At 48.7% G+C, this 20,799-nt stretch overlaps 1 protein-coding gene across 5 annotated transcripts in view; it reads left to right on the forward strand.

Moving 5' to 3' along the window:
* Window positions 1–20,382, forward strand: part of SGMS1 (sphingomyelin synthase 1) — an 87,524-nt gene extending 67,142 nt beyond the window's left edge. For all 5 annotated transcript variants that reach the window (XM_066324323.1, XM_066324322.1, XM_066324325.1 and 2 more), the window contains 5 exons: window positions 7,070–7,895; window positions 11,651–11,768; window positions 14,605–14,758; window positions 15,401–15,567; window positions 17,777–20,382. In XM_066324323.1, coding sequence (XP_066180420.1) covers window positions 7,279–7,895; window positions 11,651–11,768; window positions 14,605–14,758; window positions 15,401–15,567; window positions 17,777–17,956 — 1,236 coding nt within the window. In that variant the 5' untranslated portion in view covers window positions 7,070–7,278 and the 3' untranslated portion in view covers window positions 17,957–20,382. The remainder of the gene's footprint in view (window positions 1–7,069; window positions 7,896–11,650; window positions 11,769–14,604; window positions 14,759–15,400; window positions 15,568–17,776) is intronic.
* Window positions 20,383–20,799: the final 417 nt, after the last annotated feature.

The raw sequence follows: 20,799 nt of genomic DNA on the forward strand, positions 1-20,799 counted from the left end.
TCTTCAGTGTTTCATCTGTTTTTCCTTGGAAGGTGTTCTGTTGCTGGTGGATCAGCCTGGGGAGGTTTGGGTGGTCTCAGAAGGATGGCGAGCATCACTCTGCGCTCTTCAGTTCCGGATTGCCTGCAGGGTTGCACGAGGACACGGGGCTCTATTTCCAGCCCTGCCCTGTCTCTCCCTGACCCAGATCCTGAGGCATCACAGGGATGTGTGTTCAGCTGTGCTGGGGACAGCAGCCACAGCTTGCTGCTGCCTGAGCACAGAGCCCACAGACACTCAGGGCTGCTCCTGTCCAGATCCCACGTGGGTAAGGTGTGAGCGCAGTGTGGTGCCCGAGGGGCCTGGGTTGGTTTGAGGGATGCTGGGTGGGTTGGTTCTGCTGTAGGAAGCTGCTGAGGCATTGAAGATCCTGGTGCTTGAGCAGATTATTCATAAAATCACAGAATGGTTTGGGTTGGAAGGATCTTAACAGCTCATCTTGTTCTTGTTCTCCTGCCATGGGCAGGGACCTTCTACAGGTGCTCCCAGTCCAGCCTGGCCTTGGACTTCCAGGGATCCAGGAGCAGCCACAGCTTCTCTGGACACCTTGTGCCAGAGCCTTCCCACTCTCCCAGGGAACAACTTCTTCCTAATATCCAATCTAAACTCACTTTTAAAGATTTGTGATGTTCTGTTAATATTTTCACATCCCACTTTGCATTTGGGGTGGGGGAGTGTGGGTTTCCTATTGCAGCTGTTCAAAAACAAGCCAATATTGATCCCATTTCTGTTGCAGATGTTGGGTTTATTTTTAGGATTGAGACATTAGGATTGTGTAATGGAGTACAGAATGGGATAAGTGCTTGGGTTACCCCTGGAATGGGCAGAAAGGCTCTGGGCCTGGTGCCTGGCTCTGCCTCCCTGACATGGGATGACTTCCAAGTCTGAAATGATTGCAACTTGAACCTGCCCTGCCCTCCTCCCCGCTCCATCCTTTCCATCCCATCAGATCCAGATCACTGGAAACAGGATTTCCATCCTGGGAAATTAAAAGCCCTGCTTAGCAGCTGCTCCTGCGGTGAGACTGCTGGTCAGGTGAGGGCTCCTCCTGAGTGTTTGTTGGTTTTCATAACTACTGCCAAGCACCAGGAGGATGGGACAGGAAGAAAGCTGAGGTGTAGGGCTATAAATCACAGAATTAGGGGTTGTTTGGGTTGGAAGGGGCCTTAAAGACCATCCAGTTTCAGCTTCTGCCATGGGCAGGGACACCTTCCACTGGGTGCTCCAAGCTCTGGTGGAGTCTCATGGAAGGAAATACTCCCTGGTGATATTCCCATCTGGAGGTGGGTCCTGTTTGGTTATCCAAATGTGTTGCAAGTGCTTTGGGTTTTAAATCCTCTATGCTCAACTCTGGGCTTGTGTTTTGAACTGTTACACCCATGAATGGATTTTCATTTCTGTTTTTTTTTTTCCTTTTAATTCAATTAGCATAGAAAATATGTAGTGAGGGCATCTTTTTCTTCTTGGTATCAAGTAATTTAGAAAAAAACAAGCTGCTTAGGGATTTATGTAGTATTGAGGCAGGGCTTTCTCTCCCTCTGAAGCTGTGTAAGTAGCTGTTCAGGGGATGTGGGCGTTGCTTTGCATTTTCATCCCAGCCTTTCATTTCGTAGTAGTAGCTTCACTTGCTCTGACTTCCCGTCCACAGGCCAATGTTCTCCACCTGAGGCTAACCTTGGAAACCTATCTCGGAGCTCTGTGCAACTTGTGAGCCCACCTGTGCCTCCATGTTACAATTACAGCTATTTTATATTTGTATATATTTGCATTTTGTGCACAAAGCCAGCTTTACTGGCCGGTTTTACACTGCCAGCAGTTTAGTGCTTCTTAGTGGTGCAGAAGGGGTGATGCTGGTTTGGAGGCCAGTCTGTCCTGGAGGGAGGAAAACACTGCTTGAGAGCTCATTAGGGCTATCCAGCACATAATTTGTGGCAGGCAGCTCCCTCTCCTTGCAAATTGGTGTGCAGAGGTGCTTGTCAAGTACAGGATGTCCAGTTATTGAGGTGTCAGAGTGTTATTGTTGGCCATGATGGAATGCCTGGAGAGGAGGTGACTGTAGCAGTGACTCAGGCCCTGCTGCTGTGAACAGTTTCTTTTGTGCTCTGTAATCACAGGACAAGAGCTCCCAGCTTTTATCCGGGGCACTCGGTCTCTGTGTAACTCCTGCTGTCAGTGGGGTTGTGGAATTCACTGGTGGGCTGGGTTATTAAATTTCAATCCTTACAGCAGCTGGGTTTCTCCTGTTTATTTGTGTGCACACGTTATCAGTGTGAACCTCAGTCTGTTTTCCAAGGGCCAAAATACCATTATTGTATCTTCCAGCTGTGCTTATGAACCTCTCTCATTTAGACTCTCATTTTTCACCGAGGGTCGGATCCTCTCAACTTTTCTGGGCTGTCAGCAAGGATGCTGAGGGTTGCAAATGGAACATGTTACCCACTGCCTCTGAAAGGATTTCCTGGCCCCTGGTGACGAGTTGATGAAATAGCTTATTATTTGACTGATTTCTATAGTGACTGTTGCCCTGGCAGCAAAGCTTAGAGAGTAAAAGCACAAACACGAGCAGGGCACAGTTTGATTTTGGAAGGCTTAGGTTTCCTTTGCTTTGGTTGGGTTTCAAAGTGCTTAAGGAGGAGTTTTGAGATGAACAAATATAGGAGGTGTTTTATTGCTGGTATAGGTGGATGTGGTTTTGTCTCATCAGTGTTAATTCTGAGGCTTAAGTTTCTGCTTGCAAGGGGACCCCAGACCTGGGCTTTGTCCTCTGCACAGGAAAGATGTGGAGCTGTTAGGGCAGGTTCAGAGAAGGCCTTGGAGATGCTCCACAGGCTGGAGCCCTCCTGCTCTGGAGCCAGGCTGGGAGAGCTGGGGGTGCTCACCTGGAGAGGAGAAGGCTCCAGGGAGAGCTCAGAGCCCTGCCAGGGCCTAAAGGGGCTCCAGGAGAGCTGGAGAGGGACTGGGGACAAGGGCTGGAGGGACAGGACACAGGGAATGGCTTCCCAGTGCCAGAGGGCAGGGCTGGATGGGATACTGGGCAGGAATTGTTCCCTGGCAGGGTGGGCAGGCCCTGGCACAGGGTGCCCAGAGCAGCTGTGGCTGCCCCTGGATCCCTGGCAGTGCCCAAGGCCAGGCTGGACTTTGGGGCTTGGAGCAGCCTGGGACAGTCCCTGCCCAGGGCAGGGGTGGCACTGGGTGGGCTTTAAGGTCCCTCCCAAGCTAGATCATTCCTTGGTTCTAAGTGTGGAGCAGTAATGAGCTGATGATTTCATGGCTGATTGTCTTGTTCTTTAACCAGAGAGGATGATGCTCCCACCTTTGCTGCTTGTGCCCAGCTGCATCTCAGGAGAGCAAGTCTTGATAGGCAGGGTTGTTACAGTGCACCCCAAATGCTCACTTAACCCTCTGGGGTAGCTGTGGCCAAGGTGTAGATGGAAGTGGTGGTGAGAATTACTCCCCATGTTTTGAGTTAGCACTTCAGTGTTTGCTGGGAAAAAAGATCCTGTAAACACGAGGAGGTAAGACCTGGAGCCCTTGATGAGGTTGTTTCATCTTGCTTGCTCTTGTGTGGGTATTTTGAGGTACTGGTATTCCACAGCATCATTATCATGGTTCAGTTGGTATTGTTATGATAATCACATTGTTATTTATAATTCCTTGTTGGGTTCAGGCTCCTTAATGAGGCAGCTCTGCTGTGCATGGAAGGAATTTTTAGTCACCCAGGCTGAAGAGCCTTTGTCAGGGTTGGGGAGGTTTGTATGTACCCTGTCCTCGCTGTACCTTACCCTGTCCATGCTGAAACTGAGCATGTGGCCTGGCTGCAGCTGACACTGGTCCCCACCTTCTGCCTTCAGCTTGTTTGGAGAGGAGAAGACCTTTTCTGGAAGGGAGAGGGTGAATGAGAGCTGTGAGCCCCCCACAGTTTCTGCAAACCGCACCCCATCAAGCTTTCATGGATGCACCATAGGGAATGAGGAATTTTTAATGTGACAAGCTGGAAGGTGTTAGTAAAGAAGCTTTTTTGCCTACTCCTCCCCCATTAGACAGGCTGTGAAAACAGGCTTGAATAATAAGTGGTGTTAAAAATTTTAGTTGGTTTTCCTCATTTTAACTCCCAGTGAAAACAACTCATCTCCACGGCCCGTGTCCTTGCAGAGGATTACCTTTCCTGCTGTATCATTTACTCTGCTTTTACAGAAGGTGCTTGATAGTGATTTACACTGGGGGTGTGAGAGCAGTGGTCTGTGATTGCACATTTTGGAACTGATTGTAGTTTCCAGCAATATTGCCCAAACCTGCAGATTTGCTGCAAGGCGCGCATTTGTTGATTTTTGTCAGGCTGCCAGCCAGGTATCCTGGGGTCACACCAGCATTTTGAGACTCTTGTGCCAGTATCCGAGTGCTGTTTGCAGCTGGCAACAGATTTTTCCATCTGGAGCTTATCTTAGAACCTGCTGGCAGCTTTGCATGGAATGCAGTCAGGGAATGGTGTAGGTTGGAAAAGCCCTCTAAGCTCATTGAGTCCAGTCATTCCCCCAGCACTCCCAAGGCCACCACTAACCCATGTCCCCGAGTGCCACATCTGCAAATGTTCTAAATCCCTCCAGGTAGGGATGGTGACTGCCACTTCCCTGGGCAGCTGATTCCAGGGCTGGACAACCTTTTCCTTGGAGAAATTTTTCCCAGTATCCAATGTAGACCTTCCCTGGCTGTGGAGATGTAGTGTGAAGGTTGGCTACAGGCTCCTGGACTGTGTCTTTGGGATTCCGAATCCTTATAATGTCACTGGGGTGGTCAAGAAGCTGCTCTGTCAGGTTCAGGGATTTGGGCAGCTGGGATTCAGGCACTCCAGCGCTGAAAACTGAAGAGGTTTAATTAATATTGCCCCAGCTGGTGGTGCCCACAGAGAGCTCGTGGAGCCCCAGGCTGGATTGCTAGACAAGACTGGGGGAGGCAGCGCTGTGGCTGTGACACAGCACGGGGAGCCAGGACCTGCTGCAGCCCCACAGCTCGGGTGGGGGAACAGCTTTAAAAATAGATAACTTTGGCCTTATCAACACTGTGAGGCACCGTCCTGGGAAGCAACAAGAACTCTGTTAGGATTGTCTGTTGGGAATCTGTGCTGCCAGAGCCAGGATTTGAAATGAGCACACGGAGACGGGAGGGTGGAGCTGAGCTGCTGCTCAGTCCCGGCCTTGTAGGAGCTTCTAATGTGGGTTACCATGCATAATTCAGGCCACCCTTTTTCCATGTTCAGAGCTCTGTAACTAAATACTGATTTGCTAAACATAACTTGAATAATGAAGGTATCTGTGGCTTGAAAGCCTTTCTCAGTATTGAAAGAAAAGGAAGCAAATAGAGCTGTATCTTCACTTCTCCTTTAAAACAACACAGATATGCACAAAGTGGAAGAGTCATCTTCATCCCTCGTTGCTCCATGGATTTAAATATGTGCATATTCCTGATGTGGCCAGTAAGTGAGAGGTGGCCTGTCCAAAGTACTGCCAGTCCTTCCAGCCAACACTTTTTCTTTTCTCTACCACCACAGTTCATTCCATTGAAATCCAAATTTAAAACTGCACCTTGTGTTTCTTGCTGAGCTTAGAGGTAACAGGTCAGAAAATGAATTGATGTGCAGTGTGGTCGTGTTTGTACAGGAGTAAAGCTCTCTATCTGTTCTGAGCCACTTCAGCTCAAATTGTGCCAGTAGGGTAAATTATTTCGGTTTTCTTCAGTCACAGCTTTACCCCCTTTGATGAAACACAAACACTTGGGAGCCTGTAAGAGGCTAAAAATATTCTAACAGCTGATAAAGGCTTGATTTGACTTTTGAAAATATGAAGTGTTTTTTTTCCCTGTGCTGTTACCTTCTCACTTTGTGTTTATGATGCTGTAGCAGAGCGTGGGGTTTGTGGGGTGGTGAGGCTTCCATTGCTTTTCTCTCCTTGCTCTGGGGAGGAGCAATTTTGGTTGAATAAACACCTCAGACCTGAGGATTTGCTGGTGGTGGTGATCACTGCCTTGTTTGCTGTTCATATCTCAAAAATTCAGGAAGAGATTGCAAGCAAGTAACTTCTGTGTTCTTGTAACTTTTGTACTGGAAGCAATCAGCTTTTCTAAACTACTTCTGCAATTCATTGACTATAGAAGTTTCTTACCTAGTTCCTCTTTGTTTAAAAAAAATAATTTTTTCTCCTGGTTCCTTTTTTTTTTAGCTGGTAGAAAACATTTCTTTGAATTGGAGGAGTGTACCCTGGAAACAGTCAAATTTACCTCACAGAGCTGATAAATACTGGCAAACCTAAATGCTTCGGTTTATTTTCAGGCTGATCTGCTTGGTTATTGATTTTCCTGCTTCTCTTTTGGCCCAGAGAGTAAATCCTTGCTTATCTGCATTAATTTTTTAGTGTCAATGACTATCTGTGGTACCTGGAGGAGTTCTAGGGTGGGTTGGATGGAGCTTGGAGTAAGATGGTCTAGTGGAAGGTGTCCCTGCCCATGGGCAGGGTGCCCATGGCTTTAAGACCCCTTACAACTCATACCAGTCTAGGATTTTGTAATTTTATGATTTTTGCCTTGCAGAATGAAAACCAGGTTTTATATTCAATCGCTGGTGTCACACATTGCATTAAGGTGCCAGGCTCTAAGGGGTAGGAAAAGTTCCTGCTGCAAATGATACCAAGCATTTGCTCTGTAGCTCCTTAAATCCATGAGTATGATGATTGTAAGAGGAGTTTGGGTGCTGCTCATGGACTAGAGCATTGAAATGGAAAATGTAACAAATATAGAGCAGCAAGGAGGCTTCCCACAGCTGCAGAGCGGTGTTAAATCTTTTAAGAAATCAGCAGCGAGCTTGGGAAGGACGGTGCTGTGCATACAAGGCTGGAGCTCAACTCTGCTGTTCTTTTCCCTCCAGAGTCCATTGTCCATCCTGAGCCCAGCTGGTTTTGTCAAGGAATTTTGGCTTTGGCCATGAACCGCGGGCTAAATGCTGTCCTAACGGCTGGTTTTGTGTTTCTCTCCCCCTCCCCAGGAAGGAGAATGCCCACACGAAGATGAAGTAGAGCGTTTCCTATGCTGGCCACGGCACCCGCACGCTGGTGCCGGCTGGGTAGGGACGGTCTCTCCTCTGGCCAAACCCATTCCCGGGACGAGATGAAGCCAAGGAGGAGCTTCCCGCCGCGCTGGAGCCGCAGTGACTGCTGCCCGCTTTAAAGCCCATGTGCCACCGTCCTTGGCAAAATGAAAGAAGTGGTGCTGTGGTCACCCGAGGAGGTGACCAGCTGGCTGACGGACAATGCCGTGCCGGAGTACTGTGAGCCCCTGAAGAGCTTCACCGGGCGGGACCTCATCAACCTGACAGAGGAGGATTTCAAGAGATCCCCTCTGTGCCGGGTGTCTTCCGACAGCGGGCAGCGGCTGTTGAACATGATCGAGGGGCTGAAGATGGCTCACCACATGGAGGCTCACAAGAACGGCCACACCAACGGGCACGTGCGTGCCGGCGACGCCGCGCGCCAGAACGGCTTCGGCGCCGCGCTCAAGCTCAACGGGGTCCCCAATGGCTTCAAGAAGGAGATGATCAAGATCCCCATGCCGGAGCCGGAGCGCTCGCAGTATCCCATGGAGTGGGGCAAGACTCTCCTGGCTTTTATTTATGCACTTTTGTGTTTTGTCTTCACCACGGTGACTATCTCGGTGGTTCATGAACGAGTGCCTCCCAAGGAGGTGCAGCCTCCCCTCCCAGATGCATTTTTTGATCGCTTTGATCGGGTGCAATGGGCTTTTTCTATTTGTGAAATCAACGGCATGATCCTTGTAGGACTGTGGTTTGTTCAGTGGCTGCTCTTAAAATACAAGTAAGTAAAGCCTCTTCAAAACTTGAGTGCTTCTGACAGCTTTTGGAGGGCAGATGCTGGTTTGCACCCGAACAAAATGAAGCTCCTTGTGATCTACTTACCTCAGTTTTCAAAGCTGGAATAGGGAGCATAGGGAGCACACAGTGTGAGCTGCTTGTGCAGAAGGCAGAGGTCCAAATGTTCCCTAAGAAACTGTGCAACACCCCTGCTCGTGTTTGCCTGCGTGGTTAACTTGAACCTGTTTCGTGGGTGAAAAGCCATGGATTGGAAGAAATTATGTTATGAGCTCACTCTTTGTTCAGAAGGTACACAGCTCATGCTCTTGTGAGGGCAGCTGTGAACCAGGATCCAAAGGAATGGCTGGAGCTGTGCCAGGAGGGTTTGTTTAGGTTGGATATCAGGGAAAGGTTCTTCCCCCAGAGGGTGCTGGGCACTGCCCAGGCAATGGGCACAGCCCTGAGGCTGCCAGAGCTCCACACACGGTGGGATTGTTGGCGTGTCTATGCAGGGACTGGAGCTGGATCTATGGTCCTTGTGAGTCCCTTCCAGCTCAGGATATTCCATGATTTTAAACCCAAGGGAAACAGCTAGAGGAGGTGGTGCGGAATTCCCTAGAGAAGGAGGTGTGTCAGGTTAATGGGGCCACATGAGGCATCAAACACCCTGTGGTGGAGCTGAGCAGAGCCTGTAGGTGAAGAACAGTGGAATCCTTGGGGATTTTGAAGCAGTGAGATGTGGGTTGAGTTGATGGTAACATACATATATTGATGTCACTGGCAGATGTGAAGGTCTCCCCGCTCTGTGTCTCCATTTGCTTTAGGGTGTTTGTTTTTATTTATGTTACAGAATCACAGAATGTTTGAGGCTGGAAGGGACCCTAAAGATCATCCCATTCCGACCCCTAGCCATGGGAAGTCCCCTTTGGAAGGGCCCTTTCTGGTGTTAGGGGAAGATGCCAGGGAGTCCCAGAGCTTGGTCAGTGATCATGGAATGTTTTGAAGGCCAAGATCCGTTTTTTCTATGAGCAGAGGGATCAAGGTTCGAGAGGCTCAAGCTGTGGCTGAGCAGCAGAAAGGGAAGAGCAGAGAAAGGGAAGAGCAGGAGAGGTGCTGGCAGGAACAGGAGCCCAGCAAGGTGGCTTTATCTGGAGCACCTTGTTCTTGTGGTGTTGCATGGTGCACACCAAAGGGGTGGTGACTCAGTGCTACAGAAAAAGCTGAATCCCTTTTGTGATGGGGTTATCCCCTGCCTTTGAAACTTAATTCAGAAATAAAGGGAGGGCATTGGGCCAGATGGGCCTTCCTCACTTCTGCCTCCTCATCCCTGGAGGTGCCCAAGGCCAGGTTGGACAGGGCTTGGAGCACCCTGGGATAGTGGAAGGTGTCCCTGCCTGTGGCAGGGGTGGAACTGCAGGGGCTTTAAGATCTTTCCAACCCAAACATTCTGGGATTCTATGATTCTAATGCTGTCTATGGCATGAGATTGGGCTGGTGTCTCTCCTGAAGGCAGGAGCAGGTCTGGCTGGGCACTCTGGAGTTTCCACAGGGAGCTCAAGGAAGCTGCTGAGGCAGATGAGCTTCTCTGAGAAGCATTTCCAGATGCTGTGGGAGAAGCACAAAGCCAGGATTGGCCATGTGGTTGGCTCCTGGGGCTGAAGGAGTAGTGTGCTCCCTGCTGAGGTCTGCAGAGTTCTCTGGGCTGGGAATCAGCGTGGAGGTTGTTTTTGCTGGCTGGCTCTGCGTCTCACACTCACACAAATCCTCTGGAGAAAATTAAATATGAGGCTTTCTACATTTACTTTTTCTTTATATTACAGTGCAGAGCTCTCTATGACTTAACTAAGGTAAAATATGCCAAACACAGCAAAATCAAGAGGTAGTTTTAATTAAAAAAATACATTCAGTGGTTGGCAAAATGCTGCCACTTGTATGATCTCTCAGAATATGGCACTGCTCAGCCTTTAATCCCCAACCCCTTGTTTGCTTTTATGTTAGAAAGAAAAAAAAACCATGTTCTTGTCCAGTTCTAAAAGCCACAAGGGTGAGATGTTAGAGGAAAAGCTCTGCAGAGGAGAACCCCTGCCCTGCTGGAATGGTGTCCTCCACACTTAAATTTCAGTTCATGGAGCGAGATTAATAATTATCATTCTTAACTCACAGTTTTGCCCATGTTTACATCAGAAGACGGAAGAAAAACGTCTGGAATACTGTGTTACAGCAGTGACTACTCCAGTGCAAAATGTGTTTATCCTGCAAGAGTTGAATTTTTCCTGATAAATCAAAGGCACTCAAGGTGTTGCTGACCTGGCATTGCAAACTCATACTCCCTCAAGAGTGGAGCACTCCAGTTTATTAACTGTGCCCCAAAAGCACTGAAAAATTTAATGGCCAATTTTGAGTTTTGAAAGAGCTCAGCTTGACAGGAATATTATTGTTTTAAAAGTGAGCAAAATAGCACCAGCTAAATTCCAGTGCCTGAAGGGAACCTTCAAGAACTCTTTAGAAGAGTCTAGAGGGACAGGACACAGGGAATGGCTTCCCAGTGCCAGATAGATGGGATATTGGGCAGGAATTGTTCCCTGGCAGGGTGGGCAGGCCCTGGCACAGGGTGCCCAGAGCAGCTGTGGCTGCCCCTGGATCCCTGGCAGTGCCCAAGGCCAGGCTGGACTTTGGGGCTTGGAGCAGCCTGGGACAGTGGGAGGTGTCCCTGCCCATGGCAAGGGTGGGACTGGATGAGCCTTAAGGTCGTTCCCAGTCCAGACTGTTCTTGGATTCTGTGAATGCCAGAACCTGCAGCTTGAAATGGCCATAAGTGCAAAGAATAGTGATTGAAAATGAACCCAAACCCACAGGGTCTGTAGCCAGTGGCACACGAAGGGTGATTGCTGTAACTGGATTCACCCTGCTTTCTGTAACCCTCTCCTTAGGATCTCTCCAGAGGTTGCTCCTGCCCTGGTGGATGTGCCAGGAGAGGTTTAATTGTCTTTCTTTGAGGTGTTTTTAGGTGTTACCCCAGTGGGGCAGTTCTGGGGCTGGCTGTCCCTCCTGAGCCCATCCTTTACCCCGGGTGCTCATGCTGCTTTTGCAGAAGCACCTCACGGTACCCCAGATCTGCATTTGCCCTCTCTGTGACCATCAGCCCTCACTAATAAATATCTCTGCAGCTGTGGCTGCTGAGTGGCTTCCCTGCAAACACTCTGTCCTGCAGCCAGAGCAGCTCTGCATTTTTATTTGGGAGCTTTCCTTGCTAATGTGAACTGCTTCCTTTATATTGCTGCTCAGGAAAGATGTGTTCTCTCACTCCTCTGGGTTATACAGGAGACCCTTTGTAATCACTAAATTGTGTGTCAGCTGAAATAAATTTACTCCTTTTCATCTCAGAATGAAAATACTGTAACTTTATCCCGTGCCTCGAATAGGAAATGGGTGACGGACACAGCTAATGGAGGGGTGTGGGGCATGAAATCCCCTGTAATGTCTTCAGCACCACATCTGCACAGGCTTTTGCATCCTAATCCTTAGATTTTCTGTCACCACCTTTAAGGGCAATGTGAGTTGAGTTGCTCCTGTGTTCCTGGCCTGGAAGGCATGGGAATATTTGTGGAGTAGTTCAACATTCCCAGGTGTAAGCCGATAGTGTCACGAGTTTCTAAAGCATCAGGAGAAAACAGCTGGTGGCTTGTTTTATTTACCTTTGTGGATTTTGTTTGCCTTGAGTGACCTCCTTATTTCTGCCTGTTTTTTTCTCCCTGCCAGGTCTATAATTAGCAGAAGATTTTTCTGTATAGTTGGCACACTATACCTGTACCGGTGTATTACCATGTATGTGACTACACTCCCAGTACCTGGAATGCATTTCAAGTGTTCTCCAAAGGTAAACTCCTTCTGGCTGCCCTGCCATGCTCTAACCTGTGTGTTTCCCCCTCGTCCTGCTGTTCCCAAAACTGCTCTCTCAAGAAGTGTTTCTAAGGGAGGGGGTTCTGCCCCACTGTCCTGCTCTCATGAGAGCCCCCCAGAATTCTGTGCACAGCTCTGGTGCCCCCAACATAAGGAGGGCACGGAGCTCTTGGAGCAGGTCCTGAGGGGGTCATGAAGGTGCTGAGGGGACTGGAGCACCTCCCCTGTGGAGCCAGGCTGGGAGAGCTGGGGCTGCTCAGCCTGGACAAGAGAGCGTTGTGTGGAGACCTCACAGCTCCTTCCAGGGCCTGAAGGGACACAGGGAAGCTGGAGACGGACCCTGCATCAGGAACTGGAGGGACAGGACACAGGGAATGGCTTCCAGTGCCAGAGGGCAGGGCTGGATGGGATATTGGGCAGGAATTGTTCCCTGGCAGGGTGGGCAGGCCCTGGCACAGGGTGCCCAGAGCAGCTGTGGCTGCCCCTGGATCCCTGGCAGTGCCCAAGGCCAGGCTGGACTTTGGGGCTTGGAGCAGCCTGGGACAGTGGAAGGTGTCCCTCTCATGGCAGGGGGTGGAATGGGATGAACTTAAAACCCAAACCATTCTATAATTTGAAAATGCTGGTTTGGTGTGGCAGGGACATCCTTCTGCAGGTTGCTGGCTGCCCTCTCAGTGGAGAGTTGACGGTGCTGTGGGGCAGTGCAGGAGTTCCCACCCTTTTCAAAGCACTGAGCTACCTGATTTCGGTGGCATTTTCAACTAATTTGCATGATCAGCATGTTCCTGTCCCCAGTGAAGCTGTTGAAGGTGTGCAACCTTTGCCGTGTGTGAGTCACTGATTTCTAAATAAATAACACACCTCAGTGTGTCAAATCCAAATACAATTCGTGGTTGAAAATGGCCCAGAGAGACTTTCCTAACCCTGTCTCCTGCACATATTTTTGCAATTCTGTTGGCACAAGGACTTTTCACCTCCTCCCCAGTCCAAGAGTGACTCTGAGGGATAAATTAGGCTTGGGAAAACCTTGACTGAAACCAGGCTACTGGGACAGAGGTGCTTGACCCTTGTGGTCAGCCTGGGAGGGTAATTCACATGCTCAGGGTGGAGAAGGGGCAGGGCTGGTGATGTTGCATGTCTCTGCTCACCCCAGCATTGCTGGAATTCTGGACCTTACTGTAATTCCTGGGGCTGGTTGTTCAGTGACGCAGCTGAAGCAGGAGAAAGGGCAGCAGCACAGCCATAAATCAGGTGGCAGGTTGTGAAGTCACTGAGGTACAGGTAGTAAAATCCTGATTGGACTTGATCCACGTGTTGTTGTTTTGGTGAGGATTGGCATTTCCAAACAAAGCCAAAATACTTTGGTTCCTTGGGGAGGTCCAGCCAGTGTTCGCCAAGGCAGAACCTTTGTGGCTTTTGGAGGGATTTTGGAAAGGGAAGTAAGGGAATGAGTGGGAGAGGAATCAGCACTGTGTTTGAACAGCCTGCTGCTAGGAAATTAAAAAAGAGAGAACACAGGTATTTATGGGCTGAAGTGAATAAATCTGCCTGTTTGGGGAATTTACGGTGTTGGCAAATCCTTGTCATTACTCAAGTAGAGACAAGCTGAGGACCCTGATAAGATTGAGGATAAAGCTGGGTTTTCTTGAAAGCTCTAAATGTACTGGTGGGAAAAGAACAACCTCTCAACACCTTATTGAGTTCTGTGTGATTGTGAAAAGTGGGCTTTGGGGAGCAGTTTAGTGTTTGTGAGCAACTGTTAGCAGGAAATGTTTAATTTCTGCAAAGAACATGCTCAAGTCTGTCAGAAATGATTAATTTCCACTTCTTAAAGCAAGGCCAAGCTTTAAAATAAAAGCAATAATGGCCAGCCTGGGGGGATCTGTGTTTCCTTCTGACAGTTCAATGGTTTCCATGGATTTTCAAACACCATAAAATGAGGTGAGGATGCAGCATACGTGTGCATTGATCCATTAGTCCTTGCTTCCTGATGGGTCCCAGAGGTTCCCCAGACATCCTGGTTGTCTCATGGCAGACATTTTTTGTGGATTTGTTTAATATTTGGCCTTGGCTAAGAGCTGAGAGCAGCAAAAGTCTTGGGCAGTGCCAGCTGCCCTTAGTCATTCAGGAGAGGGAGCAGAGTGTCCTCATGGGAAGGAGCTGGTTTGCTTAGATTTGGCTTTGCTTGGGCAAACTGAAGATTTTTCAGGAATGCTCCGTGAGCCAGTGCCGTGGTTGGGGGTGGGTCAGAGCAAATCCAAGTGTGGAGGGAGATCCCTGTTTGGGCTGCTGTGGATTCAAAGCACAGGTCTGGCACTGTGCTCTGAGACACCACAGAAGTTTCTGTTGGAATGGGAAGTGGAAAAAAAATAATCTTGCAAACTTTTCCAAGGCCTTAGGGTTTGGAGTGAGATGCTCCTCTGTTCATCAGATCCTGGTTTTGGCAGCTGGCTGTTCAGCCCTGGGCAGTTCCTCCTGGTTTCTGTTGGATGATCACCAGTAGGGCCTGTTACCAAGAACATGAACTAAATTAAACCTCATTTATTTTAGGGGATAGTGCCTCTTGAACAGAAGGAAAATCACACCTGAGCACCAGCTACAAGAGGCGCAAAGCATCAAAACGCTCGCGTCTCCTTTTCCTGCTAGAAATGTGCTGCAAGATTTTGGGAAAGGTTGCGGATTTATTTATCAACTGATTGATCTTGTGGATCAAAGCAGAAAGGGAGAGGAACTGAAAGGCCAAATTGCTGGTTAAGACCGTTGCTTTGAGCTGTGATATTTCACTGTGCTTTTGTGTTTTGCTGTTCCACCAGCTCTTTGGAGACTGGGAATCTCACCTGCGAAGGATAATGAAGTTGATTGCTGGCGGAGGCTTGTCCATCACGGGCTCCCACAACATGTGTGGGGACTACCTGTACAGCGGCCACACCGTCATCCTAACCCTCACCTACCTGTTCATCAAAGAGTGTGAGTGACCTGCTGCTCCCCTCCTCACTCAGGGGTTTCTCTTGTGCTCACTGGCAAACACAGTTCCAGTTAAAATACCTGCATTTTCCACGATGAAACGGCGTCAAGCTGGATATTAGGGAAAAATTCTTTACCGGAGGGATTGTAATGGTTTGGGTTGGAAGGGACCTTAAAGCCAATCTCATTCCATTCCCCTGCCCTGGGCAGGGACACCTCCCACTGTCCCAGGCTGCTCCAAGCCCCAAAGTCCAGCCTGGCCTTGGGCACTGCCAGGGATCCAGGGGCAGCCACAGCTGCTCTGGGCACCCTGTGCCAGGGCCTGCCCACCCTGCCAGGGAACAATTCCTGCCCAATATCCCATCTAAACACAAGCAAGTTAATTTGACTGGCCAGGGTATATTTTATCTTTCTCAAAGATTTCGTAGCCTTTTTCATTTCCAAGAATCTCATTACCCCGAGTACAATTTTAAGTTACACCTTAAGAGAGAGATATTTATTTTGTGATCTCAGCATTCCTGTTCTTAATCTCAGCACAGGCTTCACTGTGTCAGCCAGTATTGCAGTCCATGACCTCTGCTAATTACAGCAGTAGTCCTGATAAGGTTCCACTTGGAAGTGACCTCTGCTTGTGCTCCTTTGCAGATTCCCCACGGCGACTCTGGTGGTACCACTGGCTCTGCTGGGCACTCAGCATGGTGGGGATGTTCTGCATCCTCCTTGCTCATGACCACTACACTGTGGACGTGGTGGTGGCTTACTACATCACTACAAGGCTATTCTGGTGGTACCACACAATGGCCAACCAGCAAGTGAGTTCTTCCCACTCCTTGGGTGCTTCTGCTGTAGCCTGTGGGAGGGACTATCCAGACTCACCCATGTCCTGTGGAGAGTCCCTCTCTTCCCCCTATCTGTTTGGTTTGTAGGGGAGAAAGAGGCTCATTAATGGGATTCTTCATGTGTCTTGACCACAAAAATATGGGAGGGTCTTCCCGAAGGCAGGCAGGGCTCTCCTGCCCTTGAGTAACCTCGGTCTTTGAAGTCTTTCTGAATTTGGGCCAGGTGGCCACATCTGTGATAGAACAACAAACCATTTAGATTCTTTTGCCTTGGTTTTGTTTTGTTTGGTTGTTGAGGCCAGCTGGGGCTTTCCTGTGTTCTGTGGCTTGTGCCGCAGGTCTCCCAAGGTACAGGAAGAGACCTTGCTAAAAATGAACCTGGTTTTGAAAGTGTTTCCAAGGGGTGGTGAGTCCTCCTGGTGAACTGGAGCAATCAGAGAGGAGCTAAGGAAAGTGAAACCTCCCCTGCTGTGCCAGGGCAGGGTCGAGCTGGAGATCAGGGAAAGGTTCTTCCCCCAGAGGGTGCTGGGCACTGCCCAGGCTCCCCAGGGAATGGGCACAGCCCCGAGGCTGCCAGAGCTCCAGGAGGGTTTGGACAGCACTGCCAGGGGTGCCCAGGGTGGGATTGTTGGGATCAGGAGTTGGATCAGTGATCCCTGTGGGTCCCTTCCAGTTCTGGGTTTTCCATGATTCTCTGAGATAAAATGCACAAGTCTTTCCCATGGATTGCAGACAAGGGAGTTAAGAGACATTTTTAAGTCTGTAGCACCATATTGGTGTCCAAATACTTTCCATGACTTTCCTAAGGCTGTCTCCTGCACATATTTTTGCAATTCTGTTGGCACAAGGACTTGTGCCATGATCTTTGCTCATGGTCAAAGATCTTTTGCTTGTCTGTGGTCTGTGCTGTTGATTACGTTTAATAAAGACCTCTTAAGATGGTAGAAGATGAGTTTGTATTGTGACAGCATAGATTTTTAGATCCTATCACAGAATCATCATGGAATGACGTGGGCTGCAAAGGGCCTTAAAGGTCATCTGGCTGCAGCCCCTGAAGGCCTTGTAGCTCCCACCTCGTTATTCCACTGGTTTGGTGCTGCCTGAAGCAATACACCCCAGCCAAGCCTTGTGGTACATTTCCAGCCAAATGCCTATTTGCAGATTAGGTGCCCTTTGATGTTCAGTCAGTTTGGGAGGCACTGTGTGCGACAGGAGTCTGTGCAGCTCTTGTCACACAGCCCCAGAGGATTCCAGGCTTTGACTCTGCTCCTGGGCTCTCAGAACAGTGATGCTTCCAAGCTGGAAGTGCTGGAGTCAGCAGTGCCCCAAGACCTGCTGAGGACTTGCTTCAGCAGAGCCCTTGGTGTGGAAACGTTCCTGTTCTGCTGCCTAATGTGACTCAGGAGGTGGCTTAACACTGCTGCCCTGAGCTGCCAGGGTGTTGGGAAATGCCAGTCCCTGGATCCTTCCCGGAGCGCACATTGGTGTCCTGCTCTCTCCTTCCTCATGCTGGGGCTTGTGCCTGGCCTTAAAATGAAAAGCAACAGTGGATTTATTTGACACGTGAGCTTGACATGGAGATTAGGCTCAGTGTACAAGGCCTGTCCTTGTGTATTCCCTTTGGGTGGGTGGATACAGGGGTCCCTGCCTCTGGCATGGAAAACAGGCAGCAGAGGGGTTGGATAATTCCCTCAGGGCCTGCCCACTCTCTCTGTCTGTGAGCTGGGGCTTGCTCACGGCTGAGAGAAGTGAAAGGTAGGTGGGAGCAGTCTGGGAGCATGTGGAGGGCAGGGCAGGGTTCTGACTTCCTCCAGATGGGACGTGCCCTGCTCATGGCTCCACAGGCACACCACCAGGCCACAGAGTGCTTCCTGAGCTCAGTGGAGTTTCAGAGGCACTCATGGAACAGCCGTGCTTTGGGATGGCCTTTTCATTCCCAAGGGAGAACAGACAGTGGTCTTTAGGCCACTCCTTCCTTTCCTGTGGGCCCATCAAACAACTGAGGTGCTGTAGACAGGGGTGAGCAACGTTTGGTGTGTGCAGGGAGGCTGGGATGTGTTTGGGAGGTGAGATTTTGGGAGCAGCAGGAAGCAGAACACCAAACCGCTGAGCGGTCCGAGCTGAAGCCGTGTGAATAAAGGACCTGCCCTTCAGCAGTCCTCTTGTTCTTCTCTGCCTGCAGGTGCTAAAAGAAGCTTCCCAAACTAACCTCCTCGCAAGGGTCTGGTGGTTCAAGCCCTTCCAGTACTTTGAGAAGAATGTCCAAGGAATTGTACCTCGCTCCTACCACTGGCCCCTGCGGTGTCCGGCGCTGGCGCGGGGCCGGCAGGTCAAGTACAGCCGCCTGGTGAGTGACACGTAACAGTGGCAGCACAGCCCCACAAGGACCTGTCCCAAGTGCTCACAACTCCAAGAGAAGATGCCATAAACAAACAAACAAACAAACAAAAACCCACAGCTCCCTAACCCTTTCTTTAGCAGCTCCCTGGACCTGACCTGTTCAGTTACCTGGTAAGCACTGTGATCTTTTTTTCTCTCCAAAGGATCTGCGTTGGACAACAATAAAGAGAATTTAACTGATCATGCACTGTTACACATTTCTTGTCGATAGAGTTGGGATTTGCATTTGCCCATCACCATGTTCCTTTGTATATGATGCGACAACATAGATGAAAAGCTTTTATATCATGAGTTCTGGTCTTTCCAGTCACGTCTGGGAACAAAGCATATTATTTTCTTGGGAAAACATACTTTTCATATCTCTTGCCCCAAAGATTGGGCTGTAAGCCATTTTCTAGCAAATGACTATATGAAGGTTTCTAAATATCTGCCTTGGGTGAAATCAAGAAATCTTTCTACCTGTTGCACCGTGCTACGAATAAGATGATAGACACAGAAAGGTTTGGTAAATCCTGATTTTGTAGAATCTGCAGTGACTGACTGTGTCAATAAAGTGCAAAAAAAAAAAAAAAAAGAAAAAAAAAAAAGAAAAAACCAAACAAAAAAACCCACCAAAAAAAAAGAGAAAAAAAATGTAAAGTGATTTTCTAAGTATTTCCTAACTTTATTTTTCAAAATGTGTATGAAAAAAAATTAAATTTAAAAAGATTTTTACATGTCAGAGAATAGAGAGTTAAAAAATTTAAAGAAAATGCTTCTTGGGAGAGAGAGAGATTTGTCTATGTTTCTAGTGCCTTTCTTGTCTTGATTGTATGGTCAGTAGGCAGTCTTAAATGTTTTTATTTAAAATAAAGTATTCCATGAAAGCAGAATTATATATACTGTATAATTACTAATTTTTGCATTTATAGCTAAATTAAACTGGAAATTTGCTTATAATGTTGAAATTGCCACGTGTAGGGAAAAGCCTCCCACCCCACCAAATAAAAAGGGTCCGACCTTGCTCACACATTGTGGGCAGGTCAAGCTAAAAAAGTATCACTTTATTGTCTACTTGGTAGCTGGATTTTAAAAAGCAAAACAGCCATGAACTCCTGTTTTTTAAGAATTTTACAAAATGATCACTGAGTGAACTATGAATGGTTTCTCCATCCCCTTATCGAAGTGTTGTTGAAAAACAACAAAGATAACCTATTTCTTTAAAATATTTGTGCAGAAACTGCATGTACTTCTAAGTTTTCACTCCTACCATACATACTGTATGTTTGGGGAAGTCTCCTATCCTAAACTTGCCAATGTGCAGAACAAAAATAGTTTTTATAAAAAAAGAATGAAGAAGAGAAAAATATATATATAAATATATATATATATCCATTCTGTATTTTACGTGAAGCAGAGTTATCTTCTGTAGGTTTTTTGTGTATTCACAAGGTGATATTTGTATTGTAAAACAACAATGGTGAAGGAAAATAAAAAAGGCTTTTGAAAAATGTAGTTTCCTTTATCTTTTTAATATTCAGTTGAAATTTAAAGCTGGGTTTATTCTTCCAAACCTTGCCTTTAAGTTGATGTTATTGCACTGTAGGCCATCCGATGTGGACTGTACGGAAACTGCATTGATGTGGAATTGCTATTGGGCAAAACAGTGCCTTATGTGAAATAAATGCTATGCAATCGATGCCGAGCGGGCGGGAGGAGCCTTCCTGGGAGCCATCTCCAGGCCTTGAAAAATCTACCCCACAACTGCTGGGAGGCAGCACAGGGCAGGGAGGGCATCCCTTCCCCCAGGAGCTGCCAGTCCTGGCCCCTGGACACCAGGGGAAAAAAAAAGGAGAAGCCAATTTTTGTGCGTCCGTGGTGGTGAAAGTGTCATTTCTTCCGTCTTTTTTTTTTTTTTTTTTTTTTTTTTTTGGGAGGTGATGCTTTATCTCCACCTCTCTGCCCTGTTCCTCAGCCTTGGCCAAAACGTGCCCCAGAGAGCTGGTGGGGTGTGGCTTCTGCTGCTCTGCCTCACTGTTGCTTGGGATGCTGAACGAGATGCTGAGCTCGTTCCTTATCAGTTCTGTCTCCCTGTGAGGGAGGAAGGGGTTCCTTGGCTAAGCCCTTTGCAGCAGCATTTGCAGAGCTGGGTGGGAATTTAGGGCTCAGCTCTGCCTCCTCTGCCTTCCATTCACAGCTTTACCTTGGCAACTTTTGGGGCTAAAAGTTGGTTTTTAAACAGCCCAACCCCACCCCTGCTGATTTTTCAGCTGGTTTTTGAGAGTTCCTGCTCCCAGACGTAACCTGAGGAGTAGATTTTTCAAGACCTGGCATCACGCACATCCGAACCATTGACATAAGTAAATGTATGGATATATATGCACACGACATTAAATGGAATCTGCTGAATCCTGCCTGGTGGTGTCTGACTTACTGCATGGCTCTGGCTCCACACGGTCCCGGCTGTGCTCGGGAGGGGCGTGCTGCTGCCTCGGGAAGGGAGCCTGGGAATGTGGGCCAGGGGCTCAGGAGTGAGCTGCTGGCTGCTGGCTCTGGAGGAGGGGGCCCAGGGGTGGGTTTGGGACAGAACTGCTGTGCTTTGGCTCAGTCCAGGCTGTGGAGCTTGTGCTGCCTTGTGATCCTCTTTCCTGAGGAGCATCTGCCCAGCAGCTCCCGCTGGGTGGGATGAGACGTGGCTCGGGGTCAGCATTGTGCTGATGGGCAGGATCCCAGATTTCCCACTGCCTTCCCTCCAAATCCCAGGTAAGATCTGTCTGCAGCCATGTGTCAGCAGAGACTGCAGCCAGGGGTGGTGGGGCTCTGCCA

The sequence above is a fragment of the Sylvia atricapilla genome, chromosome 8 (assembly GCF_009819655.1).
Source record: "Sylvia atricapilla isolate bSylAtr1 chromosome 8, bSylAtr1.pri, whole genome shotgun sequence".
In the NCBI taxonomy this organism is placed as follows: domain Eukaryota; kingdom Metazoa; phylum Chordata; class Aves; order Passeriformes; family Sylviidae; genus Sylvia; species Sylvia atricapilla.